Below are 24536 nucleotides of genomic sequence, written 5' to 3'. Positions count from 1 at the left end.
TGACAATAACCACTTGTTCCCTGACATTTTCACCATTTAAAAAAGTCGAACGAGAGCTGAAAGAGCATTCTCGAGGCCTTTAGTGAAGTCTTCGAGATGCACGATTTCCTGTACATTATTTGAGGAATAATGGTTTCCAGGAATTTCAGAGGTGGTAGTAATCAGGAACCGCGAATCCTTCCATCCGAATTCGTATCTCTATAACCATCATCAGGTTGTGGATTCCTTGAGGCTTTTCAAGGTTGTACTGCGAATCATTCGGCATAAAGAAACTCGGCCATGGAGTCTCATGTTCAGGAGCACTGCATCAAGCATTTTCCCCCCAACATTCTCAAAGTATATATCAATGCCTTCAGGAAAGTACCTGCCAAATTTGGCACCTGTAATAAGAAAATACATAAAGTTTGTTTGAAACTTCTAATTGTGTTTGTATCTTCAATAGGAAATACATAAGGAAAATTTAAAAGTTTGGTACCTTTAATAAGAAAATTTGAGAGTTGAGTCTCTTCATTAGAAAATAAAAACAAACTTTGGTCTATTCAATGAAAAAAAAAAAGTGATAGTTGGACACCTCTGAGTGTTGTTATCCCTAAAATATATAATCTGATAGACATCAAATGATCAACAAAACAGGAACCGGTCACTAACCGAAGCAGGTTTATAGGAATCAAAATAGGAAGATCCTTCCAATGGGGGCTGCATTCTTGTTCCCATGTATGGATCACAAGACAGGAATAAGTTCTTCACAAGAATCCCAGTTGAGGCTTCTGGCAGCTTCGATTGGCTGGCGCCATTATTGACATACATGTCAGATTCTTTCGGAGAACCTGACACATAGTTCTTCAATATCACCTGCAATTTTTTTCTGTCAATTCTGTATGTAAAAACACCGAGGAATCTGGTAAAGCTGTTTGTACGTATGCAGAATTTTGTTTTTTGTTATCGTTTATGCATGTGATCAAAGCCATGATGAATATGGACAAACTAAGAAATTTTCAAACTTTCTAATAATGTCTGAATAAGTTATCTTTTTGCCGGTCCTCTTACATTATTGGTCTAGTTACACCAGAGAAACCAAGGCATAGTTACATCAGAAAAATCAATTTAGGTGAACATTTGTTAAGACTTTAAATATAAAGTATGAAAATTGAATCTTACATTAGAAATTATGAACTTATAGTGTAGATTTTATATGAGTTTAGACATTTTAATCTTAACAGTTAGCTTTTGAGCCACCATCACATCTCTTGATTGCAATTGTGTGATACGCCAGCAAATAGGATTGCATTGCTCGCATGAGATTAGCAAGAAGCTTTAGCTTACCCTGTGGCATTCTGCGAACCTGCAGCCTTAAACCAGCTAGATTCATTCAATAGCGACAGCAATCACTTGTTTGCCAACATATTGACTTTTAAAGAACCAATGAAATTGTAGAAGATGTTAAAGAGTTTTAGCAAATCGTTTTGTATATTTGTTAGGAAATGTTATCTTTTTGCTGGCCTAACTCCAAGCTTAACAATGAATGAATGAACCAGAGAATTTCGAATCAAACAAACACATAAACCATAAGGAGGAGGACACGATTTGTCCTAGTTCACCCAAATCAAGTAACATTTAACAGAATCAATATAATTTCAATATTTCCTCATCTCTTTACAATTCACTCATACAAGATAACAATGTATATATATACACAGATTCTTATCCCTAAAATAACCCCCAATAAAATTCATATTCCCAAAAAAGACTTCTCAAATGACTCTTCTTAGGTTAACCCCAAATTGCTTTCGAACTCAAGGGTGCTACCTAGAGACGTCAATGGGCCGGGCCCACTCCAGCTCGGCCCGTTGGGTTAATAGGCCGGGCCGGGCCCGAGGCCCAAACAGTAATGGGCCTTCGGGCCGGGCCGGCCCTTTAAAATATAAAGGCCCAAAGCCCGGCCCATATACTAACGGGCTTTAAACGGGCCGGGCCGGGCCTTCATAAACGGGCCGGGCCGGGCCTTCGTAAACGGGCCGGGCCTTATTAAATATTTTTAAAAAAAGTTTTAATTAAAATTTTTAAACACAAATTATTTTTCAATTATTAAAATCGAGGACAGTACCCCGAATATTTTATTTATAATCTCTCACTTATGGTGGAGAAATACCATGGTTACATGATAAAAAGTATTATAAATTGTTAATAAAATACAAATAAATTAATTTACATATTGTATAAATTACAAAACATAAATAAAATTTATCTACTATATAATATTTATCTATTCATTTTCTACATCCAAATCTTTGAATTCTTCAAAGACATCTTCTGTCACACGATTCTGTAATTTAAAATCAGCTTTGATCCAATCTTTCATGCACATTATCGCTTCGACCATATTTGGATGTAAATTGGATCGTCTATCATCTAGCACACATCCCCCTGCACTAAAAGCGGATTCCGATGCTACAGTTGACACCGGAGGTGTTAGTAGATCTCGAGCCATGGCTGCAAGCACAGGAAAGGTTTCTGCCTTGTCTTTCCACCATGCCAAAACATCTAGTTTTTCAGCATTATATCTTTGAACAATTTCAGGATAATGGTCAATATTTATATAATTGTAAAATTGACTATAATTTGTACTTTGACTAACAGTTTGTTTACCTTTGCGCAATAAAGACCATATGCGTGACTTTTTTTAACCTGAACTACCAGAACTTACCTCTGGTGCAGAACTTTGTCCAGTTTTTCCATATTTTTGTTCATAAATACTATACATATCAAATAAAAATTCTTGAACATATTCAACAGAATTTACATTGCTATTAATTGACAAATTTTCATTAATAATATCAAATAAATTTTGTAATCCATTAGTTTTTGCCCTATGATCTAAAATAGTAGCTGCAGAATAAAGTAAAGGAATTTCACTCCAATATTTTTTAAATTTTTGTTCCATTTGCATACATATATTTTGAAAAGCATTATGAGAGTGACGATACCTATGTTCTTTAAAAATATCACTTATTTCTACCATACTATATATTATAGAACAAGTTGTCGGATAATACACACCTGAGCAATGATCTGTGGCTATTTTCAATGGCTCTAACAAGTTCATTAAAGCCATAGCTATTTCCCAATCTTGATCTGTCAAAAAAATAGGATCTTGCGAATCCATTGGTTGGGTATTGAAGTATCGTGTTATAGGAACTTCATACCCTTCGCATGCTTTCAACATGAGATATGTTGAATTCCACCTAGTGCTAATATCTATTTTTAATTTTTTCCTTCTTAACCCCATTGATTTACATAATTGATGATATGCTTGTACCCGTGATGGGGATGATGAAATATATGCAATGGCATCTCTAATTACTTCTAAATGTTTTTTTGCCAAACTCAAGCCATCTTGAGCGATTAAATTAATAATATGACATGCACACCTAACATGAAATAATTTTCCATTAAAGGGAGGAGATAAATGATTATACATATATTCAATAACTTTATTATTATTTTTAGCATTATCTAAAGTAATTGAAAAAATAGAATTACTAATTTTATATTCATCAAAAATATTTGCTAATGAACGATAAATTGCAAGACCATTATGTGGATATTCTAAATTTCTAAATGCAATAACTTTTTTGCATAATTGCCAATCAGAATTAATATAATGAGCAGTTGCACAAAGATACCCTATACGTTGATTTGTAGCAGTCCATAAATCAGAAGTTATTGAAATAACACCATTAAAATTACTTAATTCTCCAATAAATTTTATTTTCATTAGTTCATAATTTCTCAATATATCTGACCTAAGAGTTGACCTAGGAATTCTTCTAAATGCTGGTTGAATACTATTTTGCATCATCCATTCTAAAATTTCATCTTCTGCATAACTAAAAGGTTGATCAGAAGCAACGACATACCTGGCCATGTAATCTCGCACCTTCATTTGATCATACGTAAAAGTTGACATTTCTCTCATATGTCCAGAACCGCTCGGACCTCCTGCTGAAGTGGCACCTGGACCAACAGATCGCGATCTGGTGAATGCAATTTGTTTTTGTCCTCTAAGTTCATGTGGAATTTTTTTACAGTAATCAGTAACATGTCGGCGAAGATGTCCCGTCCCACTTGTACTTGCACATGTTAAACAAGAACCGCAATGTTTGCATACTGCTAGACGAATTAATTTCCCCTCTATTGTTTCCTCTATTCTATCAAAGTGTTCCCATACCATTGACGTTTGTTTTCTTTTTCTCTCTGTCGAACAATGCGAACCTGTACCCGTACCACTTTCACCTGTTGGTGCTCTACCTATCCCACCTTGTGCATCATCAATAATATCATCAGCGCCAGCATGATAATATTCAAATGGATTGAATTCATTTGACATTGGATCCATTTGTAATATTTTGTAATGATAAAATTAAAATAAAATGAAATTAAAAATATAATAAATAGTTGAGATTGAGAGTTTGAGAGATTGGGAGTTTGAGAGATTGAGAGTTTGAGAGGTTGAGAAATTTGTAATTGTAATTGAAAATGAAAATGAAAAATTGAATAGGTTTTTATAGGAAAAAATCAATTAATTAAAAAAAAATTAAAAACAAAGTTTGGCAACGGCTACTGGCGCAGTAGCCGTTGCCAAACGGCTTCTGCCTGCCAAGGCAGAAGCCGCTTCTGCCACAAGGCAGAAGCCGTTCTCCCAGGCAGAAGCGTTCTGCCTAGCCTTCTGCCTGGCAGAAGCTTGCTTCTGCCAGGCAGAATTAGCTTCTGCCATTTGGCAGAAGCAGCTTCTGCCACCAGGCAGAATTAGCTTCTGCCATTTGGCAGAAGCTTCCTTCTGCAATTTGGCAGAAGAAAAAATTAAAAAAAATTATATATATATATAAACAGTACCGGGCCGGGCAGGGTCAGCCCATGGGTTTAATATTAAAACCCAAGGCCCGGCCCGATAAGCCCATGGGCCCGGCCCGGCACGCTACAGTACCGGGCCGGGTTTTGTCGTGTCCGGGCTTTTTTTCGTGCTTCGGGCCGGGCCTCCATTCGATCCGGCCCAATTGACGTGTCTAGTGCTACCCCCTCCCCCCATCTACTCAATGGGGAGCAAAAACCCCACCGATTAAACGGGCAGTGGGACCCCACCCACTATCCGGGTAGTAGAAACTTTTATGCATCATGCCTTAAAGTTGACATGTTCGCCAATTCCTATATAGATAAAAGATCTAACCAACTAAACTATTTGTATAGAACTAGCTAATTTAATATGAGCTTGAGACTCAAGCAGGCACATAATACGCTTTTAACAAAATGTAAACAACAATGACAAGGAGAAAGAGTTCATGCAACAACAACAAAACTGTTTCATAATTTAAGTAGCTATATATAGCAATCCGGTAACTTGTAACTTTTTAACAGTAAGAACATAAAAGCAGACTAAAGAAGATGACAACGAACTATGACTAAAAGAGTCCATTACCAGAGAAACTAAATGTTAAATTAATCCTAGTTCAACAGAGGACATTAAAGCAACAGTTAGTTTAACTGTTTAAGTTTCACATATCAAAACTCTAGTAGGCCTCTCAAACCAAAACAAGGTAGCATCTCTTAAAATTAAGTATGAATATCATCATCCTTAGTTCCTCATCCATACAAAACCAAACTACAAGAAACCAAATTTTAAAGAAAAAGACTACAGAAAAGCAGAAAACATGACAAAGTTCAACATAAAAGGTCTGAGATTCAAAAGATTTTGATCTTATTGTGGAAAATCAGATCAAACACAAAATTCACTCTACTTTTTTTTTTTTTTTCCAAATACCAAGTAATAATCTACACTTTGAGCAACAATATTCCCCCCAAATACACCGAAACTCAATTGTCAAAATAATGATGCACTATACTAGTTAAAACATCATCAATCACACACAATTCAAATGGCAAAAGTTCAGTAATGTACTAAAGAGTACAACCAATTAAACAAATACCAAAAGCATTTTAAAAAGCTCAAATCAAGAGGATGTTTTATTCTAAGAAGAATATAAACAAACATATAATTCACTCTCCTTTTCTAAATAGCCAGTAATAATGTACACTATTTGTAACCGTATTACCAACAAAGAATATCAAAACTCAGTTCTCAAATGGTTGATGTAATTTGCTTAGTATTCAGACAGCAATAAGGAAAAAAAGAACAAAACAACCTTACCAACGCTGGAAGCATTTGAAACAATTAAAATCAATCCAAAAATAGACTTGAATCTTGTTAACGATAAACAAAATCCTTCAAACATCAAACGCATAATAATCTCCTTTACTTTCTCTTCTTAGGAGAAGCAGTCTTGTAACCAGACTTACAAGGCTTTCCCCACGGCGTAAGCGAAGTCCTTCCATGACTACCACTACTCTTGCTTCTTCCCTCCCCTCCTCCATGAGGATGATCAACTGGATTCATTGCCACTCCTCTAACCACTGGTCTTCGCCCCAGCCACCTGCTCTGCCCTGCCTTCCTAAGCTTCTTCGTCTTATGACTCGGGTTTGACACCGAACCAATCGTAGCCCGGCACTTAGTATCAATCAATTTCTCATCCCCCGAAGGTAGCCTCACCAAACAGTACCTTCCAGTGGGCTCCTTCAAAATCTTGGCTGAATTGCCCGCCGAGCGAACCAGCTTCCCCCTTTGACCTGGGTTGACCTCAATGTTGTGAATAATTGTGCCGATTCGCATTGCGGCGAGCGGCATACAACTTCCAATTTGTGAGTTTATGTCGAGGTGGGCCATATAATTCATTATTTTCTCTTTCACTGATTGGGTTTCTGTGAAAATATTGACAATTTAAAATCTTTTATCTCGGATGCCATTTTTCAAAGACTGGATTTTTATGAATACAAAATGATTCAGATTACCTGAGGAGAGAGAGCGGAGAGTGTTGGAGGGAGGAAGAAACTTGGAGATGAGAGAAGAAGCTGAGCGAAATCTGCAGAGCGCCATGTCTGTCTTCAATCTTTGCGTTTCTTTGTGTGAGCTTTTAGTGTTGAAGCGGTAGTCCAAAGGTGGGGCCCAAAACTGTGAGGAGAGGGGCGTGCAGGAGTGTCGGAGTAACTGGCGGCCCGGAGCGGAGCGACGGAGGAGACGTTGGGTGTCTACGCGGAGGTGTAGCGGAGTGGGGTTTATGTTAAGAAGAAGAGAAGAAGAGGCAGACGGGTTTTAGAAATAATAAAAAAAAAAATTATTTTAAAATTTTTGAACGTGAAATTCCATAAACCCCACAACTTTTGTCGACATGGCTAATTATCAGACTCTATTCTAATTTTTCAGTTGAATTTGACTTTGGATTGGAATATTTATTTTTCGTAACAAGAATTTCCTACAAATTATTTATATCGAATAAATAAAATTTTAAATATAAATAAATTAAAAATATTATTTTAATATATAATATATTATAAAAAAGATTCAAATTTAAGTTTTTTATTTTAGGGATTCTGAATTGAAATATTTCATAAAACGAGCGCATATAAATATTTGAGTTTAAATTAATTTAATTAAAATTAAATTTTAAATTAAATTTAAATATAATTTAATTTTAAATGTAATTTAAATTAATTTAAATTTAAATATTTAAATTGATTCAAAGTCAATTTAGTTTATAAATATAAACTAACCTTTAATTTAAACTCGATTTATTTGATATATGCTTGTATTACATTGTTAATGTAAACTCGATTTATTTAATTAATTGATCGGATCATTCAAACCCGATTCGATCAAAAATATTATAATTTTAAATCTTTTATTTTATTATAATGTTACATTATTGGTCTAGATACAGAAAAACCAAGGTCTAGTTACATCAGAAAAATCAATTTAGATGAACATTTGTTAATATCTTAAATATAAAGTATGAAAATTGGATTTTAGATTTTATATGAGTTTGGACATTTTAATCTTAACATTTAGCTTTTGGGTCACCACCACATCTCTTGATTGCAATTGTGTGATACGCCAGCAAATAAGATTGCAGTGTTCGCATAAGATTTGCAAGAAGCTTCAGCTTACCCTGTGGCATTCTGCGAACCTGTAGCCTTAAACCAGCTAGATTCATTCAATAGCGACAGCAATCACTTGTTTGATAACATATTGACTTTTAAAGAACCAATGAAATTGTAGAAGATGTTAAAGACTTTTAGCAAATTGTTTTGTATATTTGTTAGGAAATGTTATCTTTTGGCTGGCCTAACTCCAACCTTAATGATGAATGAATGAATGAATGAGAGAATTTTGAATCAAACAAACACATTAAACAGAATCAATATAATTTCAATATTTCTACGTCTCTTTACAATTCACTCATACAAGATAACAATGTGTATATATATACAAATATTCTTATGCCCAAAATAACCCCCAATAAAATTCATATTCCCAAAAAAAATTTCTCTAACGACCCTCTTAGGTTAACCCCAAACCGCTTAAGAACTCAAAGGTGCTGCCCCCTGGCCCCATCTACTCTCTGGGGAGCAAAACCCCACCAACTAAACGGGCAGCGGGACCCCACCCACTCTCCGGGTAGTAGAATCTTTTATGCATCACACCTTAAAGTCGACATAGTCGCCAATTCCTATCCAGATAAAACATCTAAAACTAAACTATTTGTATAGAACCAGCTGATTTAGTATGAGCTTGAGACTCAAGCAGGGACATAATACGCTTTTAACAAAATGTAAACAACAATGACAAGGAGAAAGAGTTCATGCAACAACAACAACAACAACTGTTTCATAATTAAGTAGCTATATATAGCAATCCAGTAACTTGTAACTTTTTAACAGTAAGAACATAAAAGCAGACTAAATACTTCAGTTATAAGTAACTGCAACTACTTGTTTGCCAACATTTTGACCAGTAAAGAGCCCAACCAGAGCTGCAGGAGCACGGTCAAGGCCTTTGGCAATGTCTTCTACGTATACAATCTTTCCTTCTCTGATCTGAGGAATAATCATTTCCAGAAACTTCGGATAGAGGTGGTAGTAGTCGGGAACCATGAATCCTTCTATTCGAACCCGTTTAAAAATCAGGTTCATCAGGTTGTGCACCGCTTCAGGTTTTTCAAGATTGTACTGTGAGATCATTCCACACACTGCAATTCGACCACGGAGTCTCATGTTGAGAAGCACTGCATCAAGCATCTTACCCCCAACATTTTCAAAGTATATATCAATGCCTTCAGGAAAGTACCTGTTGAATAGTACAGAATAATTGGTACCAGAATTTAACATCAGGAAAATTCATCGAGCTTCTGATTTACATGTTCCCCTGTTTCTAAAAATAGGTCAAAGAACATTTAAGGCAATGTATTGTTAGGACTCCTACGTAGGTGGGAAGTGGGCAATTATGAAATGGGGAAGCCGACAGTTGTGAAAGGCAGTTATGAAATGGGAAAGTAGGCAGTTATGAATGCAGCTAGGGCCAAGAATATGAGTGGGAAACATGGTCAGTTATAAAGGCAGTTTATGTGCAAGTATAAGAGAAGGATTTCAGAAGGAAGGAGTCGAGGAAAAATTGGGTTTTGTTTAGGTAGCCTTTGGGAGAGATTCTGGCCTCTTGAAAGCCATACATTGGAGGGAAAATTATTGATTGTTCATCTTTTGTGTGAAAAGGAATAGCAAAGTCTCACCTATTGCAAAGCTCGCTGGATTAATGCAGATTCATTGTCTATTCTCACCATTTTCTGCTGTAAATTTGTACATCTAACAATCTGTTTGCTTCTTGTTTTTCAGGTTCGAAACATAAATTAAAAACCAAGTGCACTTAAAATGATGTTCTCTCCGGAACACCGCCAACAAAAATCAGAATTTTGTTACTGGCTTCAAGGACAACATATTGATGTTGAACTTTTGAAGCTGTATCAATAAAAGGCTCTGATGAACTACCCTTAACATATGAATTTTCATCAAGTAGTGCTGCTACTGACCTTTTCAAAGCTGCATCAAGATCTGGTTCTTCTTTATAGTTGAAGGCCTCATCGAACCCAAATTTATTCCTCAGCAGATCAACCTAAGTGTACAAGAAACATGTGAGTCAGTGGGCTACTTTATTCAACATGAGAGTTTGAAAGCAATTCAGTAATAATTTAGCAGGACTGTGAGAATTATACCTTGTCTTTAGTCCCAGCACTCCCAACAACATAGCAACCCAGCAACTTTGCAAACTGCCCAACTAGCTGACCAACGGCGCCTGATGCTGCTGAAATGAAGACTTTCTCTCCTTTCTTGGGAGAGCAGACCTCATAAAATCCAGCATAAGCAGTCATACCAGGCATACCTATCAAGTATTAATTAACAACAAATCAGATGAACTTAGGCCATCTCCAGGAACACACCAGAAGCAAGAAAAGTGATTACAGGTTTGTTCAGAACATTAACAAACATGCTTCTTCCTTGTCATCTCAATCAACATTTAACTCAGGTGTGAAAACTTTGTGCGGACTCTGAATTACATAGGACTGTCAAAACTTTTTCTCAGTTTTCTTATCCCCAAAAACCTCGACAGCACAAGAAGTTTTCACACCTTATCAACAGAAGAAGTGAACAAATGCTGTCCTCACTTCACAGTGAAAACTGGTCAAATAAATTGTTCTTAAACAGTCTAGACACATTTTTTGTTACAAAATCTAAGATTGTAATCTATAACGGACAATACCCAGCAAAAAGTGAATCCATGAATTTTGTCAAAACTATATTTCAAGGGGCAAAAAAGTGTTTCTGGATTGCAAATGTTTAACTAAAGCATTCACAAATATTGCAGCCAGAGAAGTAAATCATTTATCCAGATCAATAGAATTGCTTCTTCCCAATGAACTAAATTTGTTCTTTAATTAATTGCAACAGTAGGAGGCCCGAAGCTTACCCAGAATTCCAGTGTAATAGGAAAGAGGCATATCTGTGTGTTGAATTTTGAACAAATTTGGAGATGTAATCAGACTGTACTCTTCCCAACCTGTCATCCCCCAAACCAAATCTCCCTTCTTGAAGTCTGGATGCTCAGAATCTAAAACCTCGGCCACCCCATGTCCACTCAGAGGCTGCATGCATGTTCAACATTATCATCATCAACCCAAATTTAAACCCACATAAACATTAAAATAAGTAAAGTCTCAAAGGAGAATTGAATCGCTTAATTATACCATGCCAATCTTGAAGGCCTCAATATAATGCCCTTCAATCTTCTTCATTCTTGATCTCATGTAAGGATCACAAGACAAATAGAGGTTTTTTAAAAGAACCCCATTTGAGCCCTTTGGGACCTGTAAAGCAATGTTGCTATTGATGACATGCATGTCTGTTTCCTTTGGAAAACCTGAGACATGGTGCTTCAAAATCACCTGCTTATTGCTCACAGTTTCAGCCATTATTTTTTTTTTACAAAAAAAGTATGAAAATTGAACCCTGAAAAAAGAACTCCAGCAAGAAATATATGTAGAGGGAGAAAGAGAGAGAGGTGGGTATGTGGGGATGGAGTTAAAAGCTGTTGAGAAGTCTGAACCTCGTGAAATTCTCTTGTCGATATGGCCAAGGCGAAAGAGCATTCTTACAAACGCACCTACGTTAGCAATTTAAGCAAATCTATCTTCACATTTATTTCAAGCAGGAAAGTCAATTATTCCCATTTAGGGCATGCATACTTCTATAATATCAAGTTTGCAACCATGTTTCTAGACCTTCAAAGGATCGGTCCGAATGTTGATAGGTTTGATTGGTCGGACAAATTAATGACATCATCATGATGCCACTCGATTTAACTGTGACCAATTGGTCTGGATTTAATGCATCGGTTTGTAATTCCACCAAATATATTTTTTATGTAGTGTCCATAATGTTTATGATATTATGATAACATAATCATGATTTTAGGATCTAAATCGGACCGTATGTTTAAACTATCTTACTAGGATCCAATAGGCTTAGCCGGTGGGAAAATATGTTTTAAAGTTGTAACCTACGATATGATTTAACATTAACTCATAGGTTAAACACTATAAAAAATTTTTAAAAAAAATCATAAACATTAAAAAATAAAAATGCACTTTGTGCACAAACATTATAATTTTTTTGTTATTAATTTTTTTAAAATTGTACTTTACATGTTACAATGTGAATGCATTAATGTATATGAAAAATTTCGAAATTGACCCAATAAATATCTTTAGTTTTTTGTATCATGATTTTGAGAAATAAGTGTGTCCACTTTTGATTTTACAAATGAATATACATAAGATTATATGTTATTATATTGGCTAAATAACTTAATCTCACCCAAGATTTAGTGTAAATCCAAACTCACCCTTGTTAATTTTCAAAAACTCAAATATTCACTCATATGTTAGTTTTGGCTGTTATAGTTAAGGGTAAAATCATTATTTGATTAAAAATATTAAAAAAACTAAAACGTTATCACATTTATTCCCTCGGTTTAAAAACTAATAAATTTCCCCCTACCCGAGTTTGAAAAGTTACCATTTAACCCCTAGGGTTTCTCTTTTACTTTCCTTCTTTGGTAAGCTTTCTTCAGAGACAATCGACCTTCTTTCTTTGCCACGGATGACCACTGATACCAGTTGTAACTTCCTTTGCCGTGGATGACCACCAAAATTGGTTGAAATGGTCGGATTTTCATGCATGGAGCTTCCTGAAACGGCAACAAATTACAATGAAGATTGGCACAAAATGTCGATCTTTGACATCCTTGGTATTTAGGAAACTCAGATCGGTGTTTCCTAAAGATGAAGGACACTAAAGATCAACATTTCGGTTGATCGTCATCGTAATTTGTCATCATTTCAAGAAGCTTTATTCATGAAAATCTGACCATTTCAATTAAATTTTTGATGGTGTTTGCATCGAAAAACCACCTGGGAGGGAAGGGAGATGCCATCATAGAGGAATTCCAAAAAGAACGGTCATCTAGAAAAATAGAATTAAGTTTTTGGGGTGTAAGTGCAATGTTTCAAACTTTGATAGTGGTGGCTATTCATTCTAAAAATAAAAAACCCTAAAAACATATATAGTGGGGGTGAAAAATTAATTTTTTAAAATTAAGCTATAGGAAAATGATTAGTTTTTAAAGTTAAGGGAAAAAAAGAAAAACATTTTTCTTTGTTTAAATAAAAATTTCTAAATAACGATTGTATCCCTGATTGTAACAACTAAAACTAATAGATAGGTGGGTATTTAAGTTTCTTAAAGTTGGCGAAAGTAAGTTGGATTTACACAAAACCTTGGGCGGGAATTAGTTATTTGGCCTATTATATTCTTTAATTCAAAGTTATTCAATCATTTGATGATATACATCAAATGTATACTAATTTTTGTACTCAAAATAGACATACATAGTTTTACTTTTCAAAAATAGTATAAATTGATTAAATAAAAGCATGCATATATATATATATATATATAGAAAGAAATCTCTTATAAAAGAAAATACAATTATTGTTTTCCAAAAAATATAAATTAATTTAATGAAAACATACATATATTTGGAAATAAAACTTTTGTAAAATAATATAATATATTTGGAAAAAAGGCTTTTTCTAAAAAAAGAATGTAATTATATTTTTTCTAAGAAATAATTTGATTTAATGAAAACTTTTATATTTGGGAAAAAGTTGTAAAAGAATATAATTATGTTTTTCCAAAAAAAATTATAAATTGATTTAATGCATTCATACATATATTTGAAAAAAAAACTTTTGTAAAAGAATGCAGTTATTTTTATAAAATAAATTAATTTAATAAGGACATATATATATATATATATATATAAAGAAATTTTTTTTAAAAGAATATAACCTATACAAGAATATAACCTTAAACCAGATTTTATTCAAGTTTCATCAGAGATAAAATCCGATCTTTGTGTCAAGCTTGATGCATGTGATATGTTTGACAAAGGTAGTTACTTAATAACTTTAAGGGAAAAGGACTATTTCCCACCCATCTTTTAGCTCATTCTCAAACTTATACCTACGGGAGATCAAAAATCTTTTTTCTCACCCATGACCAAACTGTCGTCCATTTTTCTAGTTAGGGACAAGGGCAAAATCATCATTTTACTATTTAAAACTTTAAAATTTTACCATTTTCCCCCTCCAGGTTTTAAAAACTAACAACTAACCCATCCTCAAAGTTTGAAAAGTTTAGATTTCACCCCTAGGGTTTGCTTCCTTCTCCGGCCACCACCGACGGTCGACGCATTCGACCTTTCTCTCATCTCTGACTACAAAGGACGATGAAGGACGACCTTTCATCCCCTAGATCTAGACGACGAAGCATCATCCAGATTTGGAAGAACGGACAAAGGACGATGCTTAATCGTTCTTTGTTGTCGCGTCTGGACGACGCGATGAGCTACGAAGGACGACGATGCGTCTTCTAGGTGGAGTGATGAAGAGAGATCTTCATCTCTTCGTTGCACCATGCGATGAGGAGATAAAGATCTCTTCATCGCACCACCGCCGTTGCACCAGGAGAAGGAGGAGGCTAGTGAGTACGTCGGAGACCACGTTGGAAGATGAAGTTGAAGAATGAGGGTGAAACTGCTAGTTTTGAAAGTTATAGGGGGCAGTTACATTTTGAAAAATATGGAAACCATAGGTTTGGGGGTAAAAATGTTAGTTTTTAAAGTTTAAAAACTTTAGGTAAAAGTGAAATATTAGTTTCTAAAACCTAAAAAGGGTGAAAAGTAATAAATTTTATAACTTTTTAATATAAACAGTAAAATGATGATTTTACCCCCTGTCCCTAACTGAAAAAACAGACTGCAATTTAGTTATAGGTGGAAAAAAGAGTTTTTGATCTCCTATGGGTATAGATTTGAGAATGTGCTAAAAATGGGTGAGACGTTTTCCCTAGTTTTAAAACCATCTTCCTTTGTCTCCTCGTTTACCTGTCAAAGCATTTATTCCAGGAAAGAATCTTTAAGTCTACCAGCATTTGCATATTAATTGGTGTTGGAAGCGACAACCATGTATTTATTTCTAGTGGCGTAATAGAATTAAATTACTGGTGGGTACAGAAATAATGCTTCACCAGAACCAAGGACATGGGGGAGTCGGTTGCCAAGTTGGCATGCCTTGCCACACTCTTACTGTTTTTCCTTCAATGAATCACATTTTCCCCACCCAAGCTTTGCCCGATAGTACTTTCTTGCTCGTTTTCATCTAAAATCAAATTCAAAATACAGTTTTTCTATAGGCAATGAATAATTACATCATCTAAAAATAAGAAAATAAAAATAATAACACTGTTACTAAATATGATAACTTAACATTTTTACTGGTTTAAAAAATCTATAATTAAATCTTTTAAACCCAAGTTGTTACTTTAATTTTCTTATCATTGTTACCGATTGAACCATGTCACGGAGAGAAGTCAAAGATGATGAGGGTTTGATTGAGAAAAGTCATTGAAAGAGTTCGTGAAAAAAGAGTTTCACGGGTTTTAAGCATAGATGATGAAGAGTAATGAATAAAGACAAGACAAGAGACCAATATAAAAGCCATGGACATGATATAATAAGAGACAACTTGAGTGGTAAGGGAAGGAGATTTCAAACATGAGAGTAAAAATTTTAATCATTTTTACTGATATTTTAAAATTAAACTCTTAATTTATTTAGTGTATTGATTATAAGATTGATCTTTGGACCGAACTTTCACCTATTTAATGCATTAATTTTTCAAAATTTATTAGTTTTTTCAAAATTTAATTTGATTTTAGGTGAAAAACATTATTTATGTCACCTAAATATAACCTTGGGTTGGAAAATATAATTTACTCTAATAATACCTCTTATATAGGGAAAAAGGGTCCCAGAGCCTTAAATTACACAATATAAGTACAAATACATAGAAAATGAACACATTTTTGGCAATCAAAACATATTCCTAAGCCTAAAACCCAACAGTAGACCCCTTTATTTTGAACTTTTTTAAATAGGGAAAAGGGCTATTTCCCTCCCATTTTTTACTCTTATCTCAAAAGTATATCTACATCTGATGAAAAATGCAAACACCCACCTATCTCTAAACTGTCGTTAAGTTCTCCATTAAATAGAGGGGTAAAATTGTCATTTTACTGTTTACATTTCAGTTATATAATTTTATCGCATTTTCCCTCTTCGATTTTAAAAATTAACTTTTACCCGCATTCCTAAACTTTGACAAGTGACTTTCACCCCCGGCCCCCCAAATCCTTAATTTTTTTCACTTTCCCTCCGCCCACTAGTGACGATGTGACTAAAGGGAGAGTGACGAGCGTCATCTAGATCTGAACGATGCTCGTTGAGCTTTACTAGACGACGAAGCGTTGTCCATTCTCTTGGACGATGATCGTCGTCTAGAGGTGGTCGACTTCTAGAGGAAAACTTCTCCGCTGTCGTCGAAAAAAGTGGTTGCATTTCAAGGGAAAAAGTGAATTTTTTAAAACTTAATTCAGGGGACAAATGTTAGTTTTTCAAATTAAAGGGGGGAAAATAAGATAAAATTTTAATTATTTAATATTATTGATAAAATAACGAATTTACATCTTAACCCTGACAGAAAATATGTGGGTGGGTCCAAATAGATTAAACTTTGGATGGATATTTAAGTTTTTTATCAGACATGGATATATGTTTGAGATAAGACTAAAAAATGGGTGGAAAATAGTCATTCTCCCTTTTAAATATATATAAAATAACAATATAATCTTTAAAATTTATATTGATTTTTTAAATTGAATTATTTTTAATTAATTTCTCTTTGGCAACCATTACTACTTGCTTCGCAACATTCTTGCCACTGAACAATCCTATCAGAGCTTGAGGTGCATTTTCCAGGGCTTCAGCTATGTCTTCAACGTACACAATCTTGCCTTCTCGGATCATGGGCAGCACCTGGTCGATATACTTCGAGTACTGGTCGAAATAATCGAAAACCACGAACCCTTTTATGTGAACCCGGTTATAAACAGTGTGCATCAGATTGTGGACGACCTCCGGCTGGTTAAGATTGTACTGCGAGATCATGCCGCACGCTGCAATGCGCCCATTGACTCTCATGTTTATGAGAACTGCATCCAGCATTTTGCCCCCCCACGTTTTCAAAGTAGATGTCAATGCCTTCTGGGAAGTACCTGCATCCACGCAAAGAATGATAATTTTTAGATTCGGCTAACAACACCTGGAGGTAGGGCTGGACACAAACGGGGCAACTTGTTTGGTTTGACTCGAATTCATTTTATTTAAACTTGAGCTAAAAAGGTTGATTTGTTTTATAAAACCAAGTAGAACTCAAGCTGGATAGTGTTCAGCTTGCAAGTCAGGTGGATGTCATAATTCTGTTTAAGCTGGACTCTTAGCTCAATTTGAGTTATATCAAACAATTATTGAAATAATATCATTTTGCATATTATTGAGTAAAACAACATCGTTTTGCTAATGAGCTATGAACTCGAATTGTGAATTTAAGTTACAAATTTGAGCCAAAAACTTTAGCCTAGCTGCAAATTTTGAGCTAAAAAACCGAAAAAAACTCAAGATAAGAGGTGTTTAAACTCAGATAAATTCATATTTACCCCTAATCAAAGACATTGTATTATCACTTTTTTCATTAAAATGAGCAAACGTTTTTTAATAAAAGAAATTGAACTTTCTTTAATAGAAAAATTTAAGAGTTTGGTCTATTCATTAAAAAACTTATAAACTGATAACTTGGATTGGAATTGGAAAGGTATCTTTTCAAAGCTGCATCCAAGTCATGCTCCTCTTTGTAATTGAAAGCTTCATCAAATCCAAACTTGTTCTTAAGGAGTTCAACCTAACAAATTGTTACCAAGCTATCAACTAACTCTATATTCAATGCCATCATATTAAACTTACCAATATTTTGAAAACCAAACTAAATCAACTGATTTGATCGGTTCGATCAAGATTAGATGGTCAACAAAATAAATAGTATTATTGAAGAGATGAACAATGTCTTTAGTAAGATAAATAGTATTACTAAATAGACAAACAAGTAAGAGTTAACATTGAGTTTGAAATTGATATATACAAGCCAAGTTGTGGATTCAATCCAACAAACAATCAGGCCTTTATTCCTTGATTGAGTCAATGCCCAATCCGATCGTTAAAACATTGACCTTAACTTGTAATTACATAATCACTTAATAAAATTCTATCACATTATTGGGATTAAATTACCATTGAATAATGATCCGACCAACTTCTGGATCTTCATCAAAGAGTTCATAATTAAGGCTACAGGCAATAAATTGTGAGCGGACCATGCATATAAACGTTTTCAAAGTTAAAAAGAATGAGGTGGCCAAACTTATGGTTGAAAAATGAATAAAATTAGAAAGCCAACAAGATAAGGTTTCTTTCGGACAATGACTGGGTATGGGGACCAGCTACTGCTTGTATTGATACCACAATTATGGGTAGATTTAACCCCAGTTGGTTTGGGTTTCACTCCAAGTGTAGTTTAAAGGGGTTAAACTCGAGTTAGAACCCTAATTCTTATTTAGACTCGTTCAGACTCGAATCCACTGTTAAGGACGAGTCCCAATGCAAACGAATTAAAATTTAATGAATTTTAGAAAGCAAGAATCACAAAAACTTCACTGAAAGAATGAAGTAATTGGTTCACCTTTTCTTTACTTCCAGCACTTCAAACAACATAGCAACCCATCATCTTCTCAAATTGCCCCACAATCTGACCAACTGCACCTGGTGCTGCAGAAATATACACATTTTCTCCTTAAATTTTAAATACAATTTAGAGGGTCAATATTAGAACAGTATAACTAAATTTTAAATAAAAATAAATATAAATATTTGTTTTAATAAAAATTTATTAACTAATATATTTACAATTGTCATTAATATGATTTCATTTTTTGAAAGTATTGTAAAATGACTTTATTATCAATACTATCGAATACATCATTCTCTATATAAATAACTAGAGTTAGACTCAAATCAACTTAATTCTATCTCAAAAGTTTGCTCGGTTCAAATTTATTTAGAATTAATGATTTTAATTTATTCAACCTCTAATCCAAATCAAACTAAAATGTATTTTTTTAATTTGCTTTGAAAATTTTTGAAATTTTTTTAGTTAGGTTTAAAAATGTTCTTAAACTTTATCAAACTCAATCACACACACCCTTAAAAATAACCTCAATGTAATTTCATTTTTATAGTATATTGTAAAAGTTATTCAACTGAAATTTTTTTTTGAAATTTTTAACATTTTCTTTTTGAACAGAGGAAGTGGGAGTAGAGCACTTTTTTTCAAAATGAAAAGAGAACATGTTATATTATATAGGCCAAACGACTATTTCCCATCCAAGGTTTGATGTTTTCTCAAGTTTCCATCCTTTAATTATGGAAACACTAAACACCCACCCATGACCTATTAGATTTAACAAAACTCTAACGGTGGTAAGGGTAAAATCGTCATTTTCTCTATAGTATTAAAAATAAACTAAAATATAGTCTATTTTACCCCTTTAAACTTTAAAAACTAAAATTTTCCCCCAACCTGAGTTTTAAAAAATCGTAGTTTCACCTTAGGGTTTCGTTTTGAAATCTCCAGCGATATCTCTGGCTCCACTGCCGACGGCCTCTCTCTTCCAAAGCATCCTCTCCTTCCGGCGATTTTTTTCCTCCCATTTGGACTCCCGATCGGAGTTGGAGAAGCCGTGTAAGACGAAGAACTTCGTCGGGGAAGACGGAGTTCTTCATCTTCCCAATCGTCATCATCTGGGAAGACGATCATCTTCCCAGACGAAGACGAGATGACTCGTCGTCTTCTGGGAAGACGAGTCGTCATCATCTGGGAAGACAATCATCTTCCCAGACGAAGACGAGATGACTCATCGTCCTCTGGGAAGACGAGTCATCTTCATCTAGGAAGACGATTGTCTTCCCAGACGACTTCTCTCTGTGTTGGATGTGTAGTGCAAGAGTTGACAAGGCTGGAGGTGGAAGAGAAACCGTTGGGAGGGGAAGACGACCGGTGATGGTGCCAGAGAAAGTGAAAGGGTTTGGAAATAAACCCTAGGGGGGAAATGCGATCTTTTCAAACTTAGTTTAAGGAAAAAATGTTAGTTTTTAAACTTTTAAGGGGGAAAATGAAAAAATGGTTTAAAAATTTTTGAAATCGTTTTTTTAGTTTAGTTTGAAAAAGTTCTTAAACTTTATCAAACTCGACCGTGGACACACCTTTAAAAATAACCTTAGTGTAATTTCATTTTTACGGTGTATTGTAAAAGTTATTCTATTAAAAATTTTTTTAAAAATTTTTAACACTTTCTTTTTTAATAGAGAAAGTGGGAGTATAACACTTTTTTGTTCAAAATGGAAAGAGGACATGTTATATTATATAATTGAAAATTGAAACTTGAAGGATTATATATTACTATTTATATATATTATTATTATTATTTAAATATTATTATTTAATTTAATAATTTTAAATTAATAATATAAATATATAATTATATCATAATATATTATTTAAATGTTACATTAAAAAAAAAACAGGTGTCATGAAAAGACAAATAAAAGTTTTAGAGCTCCTTATGGTACCTGTAAGGGCGTTTACTTTGACAGTGAACTCAAGAAGGATACGTGGCAAGCCCGCTATCAAGAGAATAAGAAAACTTAAAAAAGACAAAATAAAATAAGATGGAAGAGACCTAGAGACGTCATAAAACCTGACAGCGAACAGATTTGATGTAATCTAGTTCGAATTTAAATATTTGAATCGGTTTAAATTCAGTTTATTTATTAAACTACTCTTGGTATTGATTCGAACTTAATTTATTCAAATCCAAATCAGATTTGAACAGCTTCGATCCAGTCCAGTACTAATCGATACAAAAGACAGAAGGTCATCACCAAATAAGAAAGTAAACAAAAACCCAGAATTTTATCCTTAATTTTTCTGTTACTGCAAATTTTCGTCACTGCGATTCAGATCAGGCTAATTCAAACAAGAATACGAAACCAAAACGACATAAAAAAACTATATCCTGCAACTATAAATAGAAAAAACGATCATCATGTTTCAGCATCTCAGAGATAAAAAAGGAAAAGAGTAAGGAATACGGGCGATAATGGCAGGCGGTGGAGAAGTTATTGACAATAAGCAAGTGATATTGAAGCAGCTTATAAATGGACCTCCGAAAGAATCTGACATGGAGGTGAAAACAAGGTCTATATCTTTGAAAGTGGAAGAAGGATCGAAGGCTGTTGTTGTGAAGAATCTTTACTTGTCTGTTGAACCTTATGTGAAACTCCGGATGAAGAAGTTTGAGCATCCTGATTTCTCTTCTTTTACTCCTGGATCTGTAATCATTATCTTGAATTGCATACTTGTTTTGTGTTTTATTAAATAGGATTAAATTCATATTGAGTTGAGCTTAAACATGAATTAGCTCGAGTTCAACCTAAATTTATTACTCATAATGGTGTTATCTATCTATTAAGTGCATCCATAAACTATTATTGAACTATTCAATCAATTACCCACTTTTATATGTTAGCTCAGATCAAGATATTTTATTTACTGATATCACGTTAAGTAATTATAGGATTGGATTTCTTTTTTTTTTTTGGTTATGTGGAAGCTTTCTAATTGAAGTTGGTGGTGTAAAAATGTAGGCAATGGATGGGTTTGGAGTGGCCAAAGTTGTGGATTCAGGGCATCCGAAATTTCAGAAAGGAGACTTAGTTTGGGGAATAGTTGGATGGGAAGAATACAGTGTGATTAAGAATCCTGACAGCTTTTTCAAAATCCATTATACTGATGTTCCCTTGTCCTACTATACTGGACTTCTTGGTGAGTATTTTCTTCCATTTTCCTCTTGATAATCTTGGGATCTTCTATCCGGAATAACTTGACAATTACAAGGTCAATGTGGAATACTTAATAATCCTCCCCATAAGGGCCCTTGTTAGAGGGCTCGAAAAGCTAGCTGAAAGGTGACTGATACCTTTGGTTACTGGGCATCACCCCAAAAGCTAGCCAAAAGGATGAGATTTTCGGTCACATTTCTATATATTAGCACCCAACTTAATTCCCAACCAGTATGGGATACTTAACTGATTTGATGACGAATTATTTGTTCTTTGTTTTTTTGTGTATAGGTATGCCTGGAATGACGGCTTGGGCGGGTCTTCATAAAATAGCCGCTCCTAACAAAGGAGAATATGTGTACATTTCGGGAGCATCAGGTGCTGTTGGTCAGCTTGTTGGGCAGTTTGCTAAGTTACTGGGCTGCTATGTTGTTGGAAGTGCTGGAAGTAAAGAAAAGGTGAGCCTGTTCCTCTGGGAATTTCTCACTCGTGAATAAACCTAAGATTCAGTTTGTTGTATAGTAGTAACCTGAATTTTGTAGGAGATTATCTAAATTTAAATTAGAAAGTGAATATTTGAAAGGTAAATTTGCAAAGAGATCTATGATGGTAATGGAGGGATTAGGCCAAAAGCCATTGCAGTATGAAACTTTCTGGTCACATTCAGAAAATGCAGCGGTTAGAGCTCTGTCCACTGATTAGTCTAATCGCGACCTACAGTTGTACAGTGTGGACATATGACAAAAAGTACAAGTGTATACAGTTGGTATATGAAAGTTGTGTTAACATGAATGTACAGAGAAGGAGAGTATGTGCAGCAAAAAAATTAGAGTAAGCCAAGGATAGGGGCTCAAATAGAGAGAACAAATTTCTTCGTCCACAAGAATTTTTCTTCATTATCTACCCATGGTTTTTCCCATATTGGGTTATCCACGTAAATATTTGTATTCCTGTGTTTAACATTTGTGCATTTTTATTGTTTGTATTCCATTGGGTTTTGTGACAGAGTTTATAATGCTTCAATTCCTGTCATCTGATTTGTCCCTAAAAGTTACTTTTCACTTACAAATTCTTTAGGTTGAAAATTTGAAGAATAAGTTGGGATTTGATGACGCTTTCAACTATAAGGAGGAAAAAGACTTGGATGCAGCTTTGAAAAGGTAAAATTCAGTAACAAAAGAAATGGAAGCAGGGGCCATTTCTCCTAGTGGTTGATTCAAGCCGAGTTGGCTTGAACTTAAAATGAGTTCAAGAAAGGCAAGCTCAAGCTCCCTCCACGTTGACAAGTTTGAATTTGAGCTTGTCCATTTGAAGACTCAACTACAATACAAGAAGTTGAAATTGAACTTGGTTTGGTTCAAATTCACTCCTAATTGCCGCTCAAACTGGAAACTCATCAGAAACTTCCATTATTTTTTCCAGGTGCTTTCCTGATGGCATTGACATTTACATCGAAAACGTCGGGGGGAAAATGCTGGATGCAGTGCTTCTAAACATGAGACTTAATAGTCGAATTGTGGTATGTGGAATGAGCGCAGAGCACAATCTCAAAGAGCCTGAAGGTGTTCAGAATCTGAGATTAATCGTTCATAAAAGGATTCGGATGCAAGGATTCGTGGTCTTCGATTATTTTCCTCAATACTCAGAGTTTTTGGATGATGTGCTGCCTCTGATCCGAGAAGGGAGGATTGTTTATCATGAAGACATTTCTGAAGGCCTTGAAAATGCTCCTGCTGCTGTTGCAGGCCTGGAAAATGTTTGGAAACAAGTAGTTTTAGTTTCCAGGGAGTAATCTTATTCAAGCCTTCTGTAAATTGTATCATTTTTGTTTCCCAGCCCTTGTGTTGTATTCCACTTCTAATAATAATAATAATAATAAAAATAATGTTATCTGTATCCAGCTTTGAATATTCAATTATATATTCAGTGTGTCTATCATATGATTTAATAATTTTAAATTAAAATTAGTGCACATCATCTAAGTAAGATTTTGAAAGGGTAACAGTAAAAACTGGGTATTTGTTTTATTGTAATAATAAAACTAATAATTTGTTGAGAGTCCTCTTATTGCTCATTTTGGTCATGGGCTGATGAGGGAAATTCTAGTGGCAGACTAAGAGGGTTAGTTGACCCTATTGAATTTGAAAATTCTTTTGGTGATATATATGTAAAAAATATCAATACAACACCCTAAATTTTACATTAACCCTTTTTAAATTTTATTATTTCGTTGATGACCTCTTTATATTCAACCTTGGCCTCTCAAGTTTTAGTTTTAGGTCACTATAGGGAAATTGAGCCCTAATAGAAAGAATTGACTTAGGATTAGATTCAATTTGAGTTGTCTATAAATGAATTCAAACTTAAATTAAACAAGTTAAACATGAGCTAAGGATTGAGTTTGTTTTCTTAAAAGGAGCCCAATTTGAGTTAATTTGAATAATACGACTTTGAACTAATCTATAATTAAATTATTTTTTAATCGAGTTTGACTCTTAACTCATCGATATCAGATCAACTTTCTTGGATTTGAGTCGATCTTAGGCTAAGGATTGATTGGGTTTGACTTAAATTAAATCCAACCTTAAATTAATTGATCATAATTTCATATATTAAGGTAGTTTTAATAGAG

The 24536-nt window shown here is 34.3% G+C and overlaps 3 protein-coding genes and 1 pseudogene across 4 annotated transcripts; 1 reads left to right on the top strand and 3 right to left on the bottom strand.

Annotated features, from left to right (window-relative positions):
• Positions 1-195: 195 nt before the first annotated feature.
• LOC123220993 (2-alkenal reductase (NADP(+)-dependent)-like) lies at positions 196-11576 on the bottom strand. Of its 2 annotated transcripts, none has more exons than XM_044643647.1 (5): positions 11181-11576; positions 10904-11078; positions 10152-10318; positions 9969-10051; positions 196-364 (listed from the first exon to the last, which is right to left on the bottom strand). In XM_044643647.1, exons 1-5 carry the CDS (start codon positions 11403-11405, stop codon positions 211-213), a joined length of 804 nt encoding a protein of 267 aa, XP_044499582.1. In that variant the 5' UTR covers positions 11406-11576; the 3' UTR covers positions 196-210. The 2 variants fall into 2 exon arrangements, with proteins under 2 accessions (XP_044499582.1, XP_044499581.1); XM_044643646.1 differs by lacking the exon at positions 196-364 and adding an exon at positions 8754-9232 and having other exon boundaries at positions 11181-11567.
• LOC123221003 (60S ribosomal protein L2, mitochondrial-like) lies at positions 6118-7231 on the bottom strand. Its single transcript, XM_044643663.1, has 2 exons — positions 6901-7231; positions 6118-6810 (listed from the first exon to the last, which is right to left on the bottom strand). The coding sequence occupies exons 1-2, from the start codon at positions 6983-6985 to the stop codon at positions 6308-6310; spliced, it is 588 nt and encodes a 195-aa protein (XP_044499598.1). The 5' UTR covers positions 6986-7231; the 3' UTR covers positions 6118-6307.
• A 5216-nt stretch (positions 11577-16792) lies between the features above and the next one.
• Positions 16793-20755, bottom strand: LOC123220785 (annotated as a pseudogene).
• Positions 20756-21022: 267 nt separating this feature from the next.
• Positions 21023-23800, top strand: LOC123221693 (2-alkenal reductase (NADP(+)-dependent)-like). The gene is made up of 5 exons (XM_044644589.1): positions 21023-21396; positions 21710-21887; positions 22196-22362; positions 22982-23064; positions 23327-23800. The coding sequence occupies exons 1-5, from the start codon at positions 21163-21165 to the stop codon at positions 23694-23696; spliced, it is 1032 nt and encodes a 343-aa protein (XP_044500524.1). The 5' UTR covers positions 21023-21162; the 3' UTR covers positions 23697-23800.
• Positions 23801-24536: the final 736 nt, after the last annotated feature.

This window comes from Mangifera indica, chromosome 7 (assembly GCF_011075055.1).
Source record: "Mangifera indica cultivar Alphonso chromosome 7, CATAS_Mindica_2.1, whole genome shotgun sequence".
Taxonomy (NCBI): Eukaryota; Viridiplantae; Streptophyta; class Magnoliopsida; order Sapindales; family Anacardiaceae; genus Mangifera; species Mangifera indica.
The sequence above is the reverse complement of the archived record's forward strand: the minus strand, read 5'-3'. Positions and strand labels throughout refer to the sequence as shown.